Source organism: Macaca fascicularis, chromosome 15 (genome assembly GCF_037993035.2).
Source record: "Macaca fascicularis isolate 582-1 chromosome 15, T2T-MFA8v1.1".
Classification (NCBI taxonomy): domain Eukaryota; kingdom Metazoa; phylum Chordata; class Mammalia; order Primates; family Cercopithecidae; genus Macaca; species Macaca fascicularis.
In genome coordinates this window covers 53,424,395-53,437,811 of record NC_088389.1, presented here as the reverse complement: position 1 = coordinate 53,437,811, position 13,417 = coordinate 53,424,395, and the positions used below count along the sequence as shown (strand labels likewise).

Genomic DNA, 13,417 nt, shown 5'->3' with positions numbered 1-13,417 from the left:
AGTAGAGCTGGGGCTTCACCATGTTGGTCTCAAACTCCTGACCTCATGATCCGCCTGCCTCCGCCTCCCAAAGTGCTGGGATTACAGGTGTGAGCCACCACACCCGGCCTCTATACTCTTGAAGGGTGACATTTACATAAAGATACATTCATTTCTTCACTAGACTGATGATATCCCTAAAACAAGAATAGTATCTTGTTAATTTTGTATCCCCAATAAACACCTAGACTATTATAGGTAATAATATAGGTAAAAATGGTGTTTTTTTTTTTTTTTTACTTTACAGGGAAAAAGAAACTTCCTGAAATCAGAATCTTCAAAAGATATTTTATGCCAATGTTATTCAGCATTGTTCACAATAGTCTAAATATGGAAACAACCTAAATGTCCAGCAACAGATGTCTGGATAAAGAAAACATGTGTACATATGAGAGATAGATAGATAGATAGATAGATAGATAGATAGATAGATAGTGAGAGAGAGATATATTCCATATATATAAAGATATATATATATTCCATTTTATATATATAATGGAATATTATTCAGCCTTTAAAAAGAAGGAAATCCACCTGGCCAACATGGTGAAACCCCGACTCTATTAAAAACACAAAAATTAGCCAGGTGTGGTGGCAGGTGCCTGTAACCCCAGCCACTCTGGAGGCTGAGGCGGGAGAATCACTTGAACCTGGGAGGCAAAGGTTGCAGTGAGCCAAGATCACGCCATTGCACTCCAGCCTGGACAACAAGAGTGAGACTCAATCTCAAAAAAAAAAAAAAAAAAAGGAAATCCTGCCATATGCAGTAACATGGATGAACTTTGATAACACTATGCTAAGTAAGATAAACTAGTCACTGCAAGACAAATACTGTAGGTTTACACTTATATCAAGTATCTAAAATAACCAAATTCACAGAAGCAGAAAACAGAATGATGGTTTCCAGGGGCTGGGTAGGGGGTAGATGGAAATGAAGAGTTGCTATTCAACAAATATAAAAGTTTTGATTAGAAAAGATTAATATCTTCTAGATATCTGTTGTACAACACAGTGCTCATAGTTAACGATGCTGTATTGCATGTTTAAAAATGTGTTAAGAGAGTACATCTCATATTATCACGTGACATGCTCTTACCACAACAAATACATAAATATATACTTACACACATACATACACTTTCCTGAAGTGGCCAAAAGCATCCAGAAACTGAATGGGAGCATGGATGATTTCCTTTTGCTGGCTTTAAGATAAAAGAAGGACCCAGTCAGCATCATTTTACAGGGTAACTAAAATCCAGGTAGAAAACGTCAGTCTTGGTCGGGCGCGGTGACTCAAGCCTGTAATCCCAGCACTTTGGGAGGCCGAGACGGGCAGATCATGAGGTCAGGAGATCGAGACCATCCTGGCTAACACAGTGAAACCCCGTCTCTACTAAAAAATACAAAAAACTAGCTAGGCGAGGTGGCGGGCGCCTGTAGTCCCAACTACTCGGGAGGCTGAGGCAGGAGAATGGCGTAAACCCAGGAGGCGGAGCTTGCAGTGAGCCGAGATCCGGCCACTGCACTCCAGCCTGGGCGACAGAGCGAGACTCCGTCTCAAAAAAAAAAAAACATCAGTCTTACTCTCCTGAAGGAATAGGACAGAGTTCATGAAGGCCATGAAAGTTGAAAATTTGGAAGATAAAACCACAGAAAAGCGGCAGACAGACCAATGAGAGCCTCAAATTTTTGTGTAAACTCTACTCAAATACCAACTGATCTCTAAACTATACATTAAGTGATGTTAAGCCTAAAAGACCTGAACAAAGATTTATTTCCATTGCTGCCCAGCTCACAAAAGTCAAGTTTGAAAATGGAGTCCTGATGAATTACAGTCTGCTAAAAGAAAATATCAATATTGAGTCAAATTCCACTTTCCAAGAAGAACCTGAGAAGTATTTTTACTCCAACATGCTTTTCTGAAATATTGCCAGTGTCTGCCTCAAGAGGTAGAGTCTTTTCATCTTTGTATATTCCCACAACATTGAGTGGACATCAAGTTTTTTTGGCATCAAAATTTAGCAAAGGGCCTTATATATGTGTGTTCTCCAAATATTAAATGAATTGTGAATGTTCTTCTAATTCAGGCCTACACAATTGCAGAGGTGCTTACAAAAATGTAAGTGTGGTTAAGTTTAAAACACGAAGACCTGGAAGTATCACAGCAGCATCTGGAACCAGAAAGTTGACAGAGAATGAGTGGAGATGGAGAAGCCTCTTGGAAAACCATGGCAGGACTGTGTTGTCCCTTGATACTGTGAGTTCACAGCTTTGTTTATTACACTCTATGTGTGCTTTGTCTCACTAAGAAAAAGTGTACATCACATTCATTTTTCATTTTATAAAAGGGCATTATGAGAACTTCTGACAGTGGAAATGGGCCTTAACTCTCAGGGTGGAGAAAGTGAAAAGAATCTGTGAGCCTAGTCATCCAGTATTATTAACCTCAAAAAGGTAAAGAAAAGCGAAAGGTTGCTGAGAATCCAGCAGAAAACTATTTCATTTCCACTTGTTATATGTAGGGTTTTTTTTTTCCTGTTTTCAATTTTAAAATATTAGAATTTGTTAAAAATGTCTTAAAAATTAATATGAAAATATATATACAGTGTATTATGCATAACAAAAATCAGGTAATAAATCAAGAAATACAGTGTGCTCTCAAGCATGTAAAAACAGTATATGCACAGAAATATATTAATATTTACACCTGTAATTATGAGTGATTTTCTTTCCTCCATTAGATTTTTTGGAATTTCTCAAATTTTCTATTCCAAGTATGTATTATTTGTATAATCAGGGAAGTCCCAATTCAAAGAAGAAAGAAAATTACTGTTTAATAAGTTAGGTATGGCGGGCGCAGTGGCTCATGCCTGTAATCCTAGCACTTTGGGAGGCCGAGGCAGGCGGATCATAAGGTCAAGAGTTCAAGACCAGCCTGACCAACATAGTGAAACCCTGTCTCTACTAAAAATACAAAAAATTAGCCAGGCATGGTGGCAGGCATAATTCCAGCTACTTGGGAGGCTGAGGCAGGAGAATTGCTTGAACCTGGGAGGCAGAGGTTGCAGTGAGCGGAGATCGCACCACTACACTCCAGCCTGGGCAACAGTACAAGACTCCTTCTCGAAAAAGAAAAAGAAAAAAAAAGAAGAAGAAGAATAAAAAAGTTAGGTGTAATCAGATCTTTGAGATATTAGCCCTAATGTATCTAGAAGTCACTATCTTTCACATTATTTGAAGATTCAACTTTAAATCACTTCTGGGATTACAGTCTCTCAGAATAAAACCAAGGAGTATTTAAATTGGCTACCAGAGCCACTGGCAGGTCCTCTGGAATTATTGGGGCTTAGAGGAAAGAAAGTACTTATGTGACACATTAATTTACTATTGGATATAAACTTATGGCAAGACTTCTATTGGGGCTGAAAGCTTTACTGTTTATCTTTCCCATGCCACTACTAAGAGTTGTGATTGTGAGATACTTGACTATGGGTTCTAGAGTATGGCTACAGCTCAAAGAGAGAGAGCTGAAAAGTCAACTGATTGAGGAGGAGCAGCTACAGTGACTTCAGTATGTAGACACAAGAAGTTAGCAAAACACTGATGAAAAAGAGGGAGAACGTTTTCCTTGTGTTGAAAGAGACTGAAATCCCAATAAGTCGTGCTGTCTATTGTGAGTGGAGAAGATGAGGACTCTATACAGAAGCTTGAAAAGGGAACATTAAGGCAAAGCTGGGAAGAAGTATTTCCAGAAAAAAAAGAGGTAAATGGGGACAGGGAATTATAAATAAGTTATTTGATTTTAAAATGCTGGATAACACAATGAAAAATGCAGGGAATTACTGAGTAAAAGAAATACCATGGATATATACGAATGTCATTTTAAGTAAGTCACTTCTTATCCTGGGAAATGAAAGAATACTAGCCTAGGGATTCAGATTAAATTAACATATACTGTGCACTTGATCTATGCCAAGAAATTTCAGGTATGTTATATTCATCCTCACAACAATTCTATGAATAGGTATTGTTGCCCCGATTTACATAGTGCACATCATGCTTGGAGACACAAAGTGTTTCGCCCATAGTTTGTACAGCTAATATGCCAAAGAGCTAAGAATGAAGTGTATGTCCTCCAGCTAAGACACAAGACTTCTCTTTATCAGCAGTCAAAGGGGACTATGGAGTACATGGACTGGGGCACAATAGGCTTACAGAGAGAGACTCAAGGGCACTGCACTGTGACATAGCCCTAAAGATGGTGAGGGCATGAAGACAGCAGAGTGAATCAATCCCAGCAGTGAGCCCATGGCTCACTGAAACTTCCAGCAACAAATATGTGTTATTGGTTACCAAACAGAAATATGGATGAAAAAACCCAGGACAATTCTCTAAACCATACGAGAGGGAGAGAAGAGGCCTTGTTCTAACTAGAGCCCTGCTGCTCGTTATTAGCTCCTTTGGGGCTCAGAAGGGCTCATTTATTCGGATAAGCGCTGGAGCTCTAGTACCAGGGATGTTGGATATTGTGAAGAATAAGTTATTATATAAATAGCAGGAAAATCCAGCTGGAGCAGGAGATAGGATACAATACTTAGTGAATTCAATTTCCTTCTGAGGGCACAGTCTGTTTTGAGAGTTTCTTTGGTTAAAAGGAGGGAATCTGGGTGAGTACATATGTTTTACAGGCAAAATACTACTCTTTCTTATTGGTAAACATGGGGAGAAGGGTGAGCACTTCAAAATCATATTTCTCAAGCAGAGTTTGCTTTTCATCTATAGATGATATTCGATGCTGAGCATCAGTCTAAAGACCAAACCGACCCTTTGGAGAGAGATGTCCAGAAAAACAGAGAGCCAGGGGCACTGGAACTTTACCCCTTTTTGGAAGAAATGAAATCGAGGTAATAGTAATTGCTATTATTCTCCTACCCCTTCCCATCATGGGTATCTCCTCTGCCTCCTCTTTTTACTGTATGATACAGTTGGGTGTCTTATCATCCTACCTACACTGCCCACTTTAGCCACTTCCTAAGTGGTGAGCTCTAGAATCCTAATCCAAGAATTGGGACTGTGTTAGTGTGTCTTCTGAGTGAATATATTTGTGAAGTTGATCTCTTAAAGTCAGAACATTCAATGGCATTAAGTCAGTTTATGTCATAAATCAATAGAAAGCCTTTCTCCAATTTCCTTTCCAATAAACATTCTCACTCATTCTTCGGTATTAGTGAAAATTGGACCAAAATTCTTCAAACTCTCACCACTGTTTCCTTCAAAGGAAAATTTAAAATAATATGTATTTTTATAATCAGAAAATATACATTCTTTTCAAAAAATTAGAAAATGAGGCAAAAAGAAGAACAGTAATAATCCCTCCAAGTACCACATTCCAGGGGAAAAAACAAAACAAAACAAAACAAAACTAGTTAAGATTTCTATGTAACTTCTTTCAGTCACATATATAAAAACTGTGATCATTTATATGGTTATGAGACATTTTTTTTTTTCTTTTCATGAGACAGAGTCTCACTCTGTCGCCCAGGCTATAGTGCAGTGGCACAATCTCAGCTCACTGCAACCTCCACCTCCTGGGTTCAAGCGATTCTTCTGCTTCACCCTCCTGTGTACCTGGGACTACAGGCGCGTGCCACCACACCCAGCTAATTTTTGTATTTTTAATAGAGACAGGGTTTCACCATATTGGCCAAGCTGGTCTCGAACTCCTGACCTCATGATCTGCCCACTTCGGCCTCCCAAAGTGCTGGGATTACAGGCGTGAACCACCGTGCCCAGCCAAGACATTCTTTTTAACACAATATTATATCATGGGGATTTTCCTTTTCATTTACTATTCTCCAAGATTACAACTTTCATGGTTGTTTAACATATGAGAGGATGTATTCTTATGTGTATATTATAACCTACCAACCCCACAAACCAGAATTCCAGCAACCTGGAGGTAAAAAAAAGCAAAAAAGAAAAAGCACAGCAACTGTTTAAATCATGATTAAACTTGAAACATAATAGGACATATGGATCCAATCCATGGATATGCTATTCCATTTGGTTGGATCATTCTAGTGAAAAATTGTTCAAATAGTGCTAACACTATCTTTGCGAACTTTAAGAAAAAACACTGCTAGAGTTTCACCATTTTGAATTATGCTGCCCAATGATTTGAGAGTAATAATTTTTATCATCTTCATTCTAGATCCTCCTATATCTAGATTACTCAGTCTGACCAAGAATGAATGCTGTATTTTACCAAATGTACTTCAGCATCTTGTTAGAAGACCATGTGTTGGGTTTTTTGCTTATTTGTTTAGTAAACTGATAGATTTTCAAGTATTAATTTGGAATCTTATCAATCCATGAAATAAATTACATCACTTTAGTATATACAGTTTGGATGTACTATAATTATGATTTTACAACCATTCGTAAATAAGATTATCTATAGTTTTTGTCTATCTTTGAAAGTTTGGGAAAACAAGACTATTTTTGCTTGATAAAATGTTTCTACAAAATGTTCTGTAACTTTTTCACATTGAAACATATTATACAGCACAGAAATTTTTTTCTTGAAAGTGTAAAATAACTATTGTAAGCATTCTGCACTCAGTGCAAAATCCAGTCTTAATTTTGAAAGTCAAGATCTCACAATAGGATCTCTATTACCTACCAGAGTATACATGGCATAGTTTCTGTTGAATAAATGAAGAATTGTGCAAGACAGATAAGCACAGTTTTATGATAGTATATAAAAAGGGCATCCTCCTCACAATACGAGGTGAGAAAGCTTTCCTAGAAAGGGTAATAGATAAGTTAAGAACAGTCCTTCCAGTTCAAGAAGACAGCACGCACAAATGCAGAATGAAAATGCAGGCCGGGCGCAGTGGCTCAACGCCTGTAATCCCAGCACTTTGGGAGGCCGAGGCAGGCGGATCACCTGAGGTCAGGTGCTCGAGACCAAACTGACCAACATGGTGAAATCCCAACTCTACTAAAAATACAAAAATTAGCTGGGTGTGGTGGCAGGTGGCTAAAATCTCAGCTACTTGGGAGGCTGAGGCATGATAATTGCTTGAACCCAGGAGGCAGAGATTGCAGTGTGCCGAGATCGCACCATCGCACTCCAGCCTGGGCGACAGAGTAAGACTCCATCTAAAAAAAAAAAGAAAAAAAAAGAAAAAAGAAAAGAAAGAAAATGTAGTATTATGGGGAGACTGAACAAAACTCACCATGGTCAGTGCAGAGCATTTGGGGTATCAGTAGTGGCTCTAGAGTTAGAGAGAACCAGAGGTGACAACGTGATTAGAGGATGAACTAAAGGACTTTCCTTGAAGCTGCCAAGCAAGCACATATTTTCCTTTAAATTTCTCTATTAGGATGTCTTTTGTGGGGAGACTGATGATGATCATGGGGAAACAAAGTCCTCCTAGTAATTCCTCCTTAACACAGTCATGGGAGGAGACATGGTATAAATTGGAGAAAGATACCTAATAGGTTAGGATAGTCATGTGTAATGGGTTGATTCAGTGTCTTTGGTGAAGTTACTGTTTCCCTTTCTCTTGTTTTGTTCTAAATCCTGAAATATTTCACTAATAGTTACAAGCTGAAAAGAATAAGTTAAAATTTAAAATAAATTCTGAAATATGGACTTCTTCACCTGGGATCTTTTCTGAATAGAAAGAAGGACAGCCATTCTTCTTCCTTCACCTTTGTATTCTCAGCAACCCCACCTATAGGGTAAACACATCTGATAGCAATAAATAAAGCGTAACCTTAGAATTACTCTGTAATGGCAGAGGCACCCGAATGTGTGTTCCGATCTAGGGAATTTAGGAGTGGCCAACCCAGAGATTCGTTCCTTCTCTGTGATAAACATCTGAGTTCCCAGCCTGTCCTGAACGTGGGCCGTGCGGGGAATTGGGTCCCTAAGCTTTTGGTTGGATGAAGGTTGCCAGGTGGAGGTTGTTAAGGAGAGGATTAAGTGAAAATGCCAAATAAAACTGCATGATTTTACAGGCAGTTGTGGTTTTTCTGTCCAGTACACCACCCCTGGACTCTCTCCCCTGTATGTAATCCCCTAATAAACCCCATGTCTCCTTTGCTGACTCTGAGTCTCTTGGCCTTTTGAACCTGGTGCTAGCCCTATTGAGATTAATAGGGGTTTAGCATAACACCATCGTCCTAGATACAAGTGGTAAGTTTAGTGCTGTTTCTATACTAGTACAAATTTGTTTTTTCTCCACCTCTTCTTTCCTTCCACTTTCCTCTACTTCAAAGCAGCTATACTCTATCCAATTAAAACAGCTACCTTCACTGCCCACTTTGTGGGAACAAATCCACGTGCTGATGTAGACACAGGAAAAAGAGGTGCAGGACAAAGGGAATATTTTCCAATATACCAACACACTGGTATCATCTATTTTTTTAATCTCCTCCCAAATCATTGTCTAGGTAGTACTCTCTGAGAGGATATGGAAAGGGAATGGAGAGACTTTTTTCCTTCATATCCCTGGAACCAGTACTCCACTACTCCCTGGAGCCACTACTGATGCCCCAAATGCTCTGCAAAGACCATGCTGAGTTTCTTTCAGTCTCCCCATAATACTACATTTTCAACGGGGAGCTAGGAGGGCTTGCTATCTATGACTACCCAAAGACTAAGCATTCATCCTGTCTTCAAAGTCTCTGGATATGAAAAGGTCAAAGCAAAAGTGTGGTTGTAGGGTCAGAATAAGATCAGTAAGAAATATTCTCATTCCACAAGGAGAGTCCAGTGTAAATACAGTTCTTATGGCAATAGAGTAACAATGTATGAGACACAGCCCTTTATATAAGACATCTTAACACGGTATTTGGACATGTCAATGTAATGAATATCAAACAAATGGAGCACATTGAGTTTTCAAAGATGTGGCACTAACGTTATAAATGGGAGTAGTTTCTCAAAAGACTCTAAGTTGCATTTAGATTTGCAGAGTGAGGGCAGGGGCTATGGGATTTTAGGTATGTGACTGATAAAGGGAGAGGTGGGCCAGGTGTAGTGGCTCACACCTGTAATCCTAGCACTTTGGGAGGCTGAGGCGGGTGGATTACCTGAGAGCAGGAGTTCAAGACCATCCTGGCCAACATGGTGAAATACAAAATACAAAATTAGCTGGGTGTGGTGGTGCGCGCCTATAATCCCAACTACTTGGGAGGCTGAAGCAGGAGAATCGCTTGAATCTGGGAGGCGGAAGTTGCAGTGAGCGGAGATCACACCACTGAACTCCAGCCTGGGCAACAGAGTGAGACTCTGTCTCAAAAGGAAAAAGAAAAGAAAAGAAAAAAAGGCAAAGTTTATGAAAAGGACTTTTGCGTCATTATTCTTGATCACACTTTTTTTCATAGTTGTGAAACTGGCTTCTACACATAGAAAACTGAGCAGGCCAGGCAAGGTGGCTCATGTGTGTAATCCCAGCAGTTTGGGAGGCTGAGGTGGGAGGATCACTTGAGGCCAGGAGTTCGAGCCCAGCCTGGCCAATATGATATGACCCCCATCTCCACTAAAAATACAAAACTTAGCCAGGTGTGGTGAGGCATGCCTGTAATCTCAGCTACTCGGGAAGCAGAGGCAGGAGAATCACTTGAACCTGGGAGGTAGAGGTTGCAGTGAGCTGACATCACGGCACTGCACTCCAGCCCAAGCGACAGAGCAAGACTCCGTCTTAAAAAAAAAAAAAAAGAGAGAGAGAGAGAGAGAGAAAAGAAAAGAAAACTGAGCAGACCACAATCAAAGACTACAGGAAAAAGTAAGTGGTCCATATGATCAGAATCACATATGATCAGAATCACAAGTAAGTGCTGTTTGCTGTCTCACTGTATCCCAACAGAAGATACATTTTTGTAATAGTCTTCTCTTGCATGGAATCTATGTAGTAACCAGTGAGAGAGAGTAGTGTATTATGGGTAAAAGGGTTTATTCTATAGTGTATTGTGGGTAAAAGGGTTTACATCTATAGCCAGATGGCTAGATATTGAATTCTGGCTTTATTTATTTACTATCTGTATGACCTTGAGAAAGTTACTTAAACTTTTCTTTGTCTCTGTTTCCTACTTTGTAAAATGGGAGTAATACTACACTTAAGAAGAGAGACTCCCAGTCCCTGGAAAAAAGCTGTACATGCTGGGACCTAGACTCCTTAATCTCTGGAAGCTTCTACAACAGTCCTCTAATGATTCTCAGACTCCTAACAGGTTTTTGAAAGAAGCGCAGTAGAATGTCTTACTGGGAACAAAAGTGTTCACAGTCTGTCAAGTGTGGTTTCAAACTTTAAACCTTTTACCTTTAAAAAGCTAAATCTATTTTTTCCTTTTGAGATTGGTAGATCTAAATATTATACTATAATTCATAATATGCATGTATATAAAAATACATTTAATATTATATCTCATATAAGGTAAATATAATTATATTACATATATGCATACACACACACACACACACACGCCATGTTGGAACCATTAGGTTCTAGGCACCTAATATTTTAACTAATTTAATTCTAACTATAAGAAATAATCATTGCTTTTTCCAAGTTTACTATGAACTATCTGCGACTCAGAAAAATAAGCAACTTACCAAAGCTACATCCAGGTTAAATGATGTCACTGGCAGTCTATAAATAACATTTTAAACAGAGGCGAGCTTCATCAAAAAAAAACAGCTTTAAGTTCAAAATATCTTCTACATTGGAAAGGAGCATGTTCCTAAACTTTATTTGACACTTCCCAAAAGAATTCTGGCAGTATTGGTAGCTTTGACTGTGCTGCTGTGTAGTCCTAAGATATACTGGGTTTCTCAATGTCTCACTTTTCATAATCAATAAAACTAGTACAATATCCATACTGTTTTGCTTACTAGGAGTATTCTAAGAATCAAACACAATATTGGAAGCAAATTTGTGTTCAAAATATGTAGATGTACAGATTTACAGAGTTTGGTGTATCAAAGATTTCAATTTACCTGAATCATGTCCTTTTCTATACCCAGCAGGCAGGTGACCTAGAACACATGGAGACAAGTGACTGAATTCTTTCTGGTGGGGCTTTCCCAATATCCAGAGCTCCAGCTTTTTCTGTTCATGCTCTGCCTCATCATGTACCTGATAATCCTCCTGGGAAATAGCCTCCTCATTATCATCAGGATCCTGAATTCTCGCCTCCATACTCCCATGTATTTCTTTCTTGGAAACCTCTCCTTCTTGGACATCTGTTACACATCATCATCCATTCCTCCAATGCTTATTGTATTTATGTCGGAGAGAAAATCCATCTCCTTTACTGTCTGTGCTCTGCTGATGGTTGTGTTCCTTGGCTTGGGCTCCACTGAGTGTGTCCTCCTGGCTGTGATGGCCTATGACCACTATGTGGCCATCTGCAACCCACTGAGGTACTCCATCATCAGGAACAGAGTGCTGTATGTGCAAATGGCTGCCTAGTCCTGGATCATAGGCTGTCTGACCTCCCTATTGCAAACAGTTCTGACAATGACATTGCCTTTCTGTGGAAATAATGTCATTGATCATATTACCTGTGAAATCTTGGCCCTTCTAAAACTTGTTTGTTCAGATATCACCATCAATGTGCTTATCATGACAGTGACAAATGTTGTTTTACTGGTGATTCCTCTACTGTTAATTTTCATCTCCTATATGTTTATTCTCTCTTCCATCCTGATAATTAATTCTGCTGAGGGAAGAAAGACTTTTCTACCTGTTCAGCGCACTCAATTGTGGTCATCTTACTCTATGGTTCAGCCCTTTTTATGTACATGAAACCCAAGTCAAAGAACACTAACATGTCTGATGAGATTATTGGGCTGTCTTATGGAGTGGTAACCCCAATGTTAAATCCCATGATCTATAGCCTCAGGAATAAAGAGGTCAAAGAGGCTGTAAAGAAAGTCCTGAGCAGACAGCTGCATTTATTGAAAATGTGAAAAGCTTTGGGCATGCGATATCCTCAAAGGAGCAACAGAGCTTGTCTTTTGTATTTAGATACTGCAAAACCTACTGTCACGAGAGCTTGTGTGTTTGCAAAACCAAATATTAGATTCCCATTCTTTTCAACATAAAATTTTCATGGTCATGTAACCTTCTTAATAGTGCCTTATCTGCTGGGTTTATAGCAGTAAGCAGGTCTGCAAATTGGCCCTATAAAAATGTTGATGCTGTTCATTAAAATGAATCTCTCTTTCACTCAGTCTCCTCTTCTCTTCTCTTCTCTTTCCCGCCATGTGTGTGTCTCTCTCCTCTCCTCTGATTTTCTGTACTTTCTCTATATTCTGCTCCTCTCTCTCCTCTCCTCCATACGTTTTCATTCTCTTCCTTTCTCTTCTCTTCTTTGTTTCCTTTCTCAGTCACTTTGAAGTGGATATATATTGTTTTTGTTGTGCAGCATCCCTGCACAATATTGCCATCCAATTGACAGATCTGCGTAATATATATTAATAGAAATATGCATATTTTTCTTTTGATGAACCAACAGTCCCCCACTCTTAGTCTATGTTGTACATGGTGGGGCTGACCCAATCCTCTGAAAATAAAGATAAACATGGAAGAGGTCTTGACCCAAAAACAGAGGATGTCTAATTCCTCTAGCCATAGTGATTGGTATAGTGTAGGACGTGACCCGAGCCATACTAATCAGACTCAATCCCAGGAATGCTGCCTTTGTCAGAAAGACACACTCTTTTTTGAAATGGTGTCTAAACTGGTAGAACATTAACTCAGAATTCCTACTGGCAACCATTGTCAATATGTGAGGACAGCATGAGAATGAAAGCAGAGCTGAGATAGAGAGTGTGCTTGATGGTGTCACTTTAACTCTTGAACCCAACTGTAGCTAAAGCCGGATTCTCCATTGCAGATTTTATTTATGAGTCAAATTAGCATTTTATGAAAAACTAATTTGACCTGGATTTTACCACATATGACAAAATAAATCCTAATACATTCCTTTGTCCTATCTTCCTCTCCATCCACTTACATTTTAAGGCAATAATAATAATAACAAGGTACGTAATCTGAGATGTTCCAAGTTCTTCAGACTTTAGGAGTTCCCTTTCTCTTTAATAACTAAATTACAATAATCTAACCTCTATTCTGCATTACTTCAGGCATTTCAGTCATCTCCCCAATTACTTCTGTGGAGTATTTACATGTTTCTAATTTTTTGCTCTTATATTTTTCATCAAATGGATTTATGGACTTTTACCTTTTTTCTCTGTGCTTCAATCAATATATTAGTACTTGAAATAATTGCACTTTGCTTTTCTACATAATATTTTTTAGTTTAATAAACATTATCATTTGGTGGATTATGGTAGATT

The 13,417-nt window shown here is 38.9% G+C and overlaps 1 protein-coding gene across 1 annotated transcript; it reads left to right on the top strand.

Annotated features, from left to right (window-relative positions):
- The first annotated feature begins 11,005 nt into the window (after nt 1-11,005).
- On the top strand, nt 11,006-12,025 carry LOC107127581 (olfactory receptor 13D1-like). Its single transcript, XM_015436743.3, is given in 3 exon segments — nt 11,006-11,106; nt 11,108-11,787; nt 11,790-12,025. Coding segments are annotated over 3 exon segments (1,017 nt in total).
- The last annotated feature ends 1,392 nt before the right edge of the window (nt 12,026-13,417 follow it).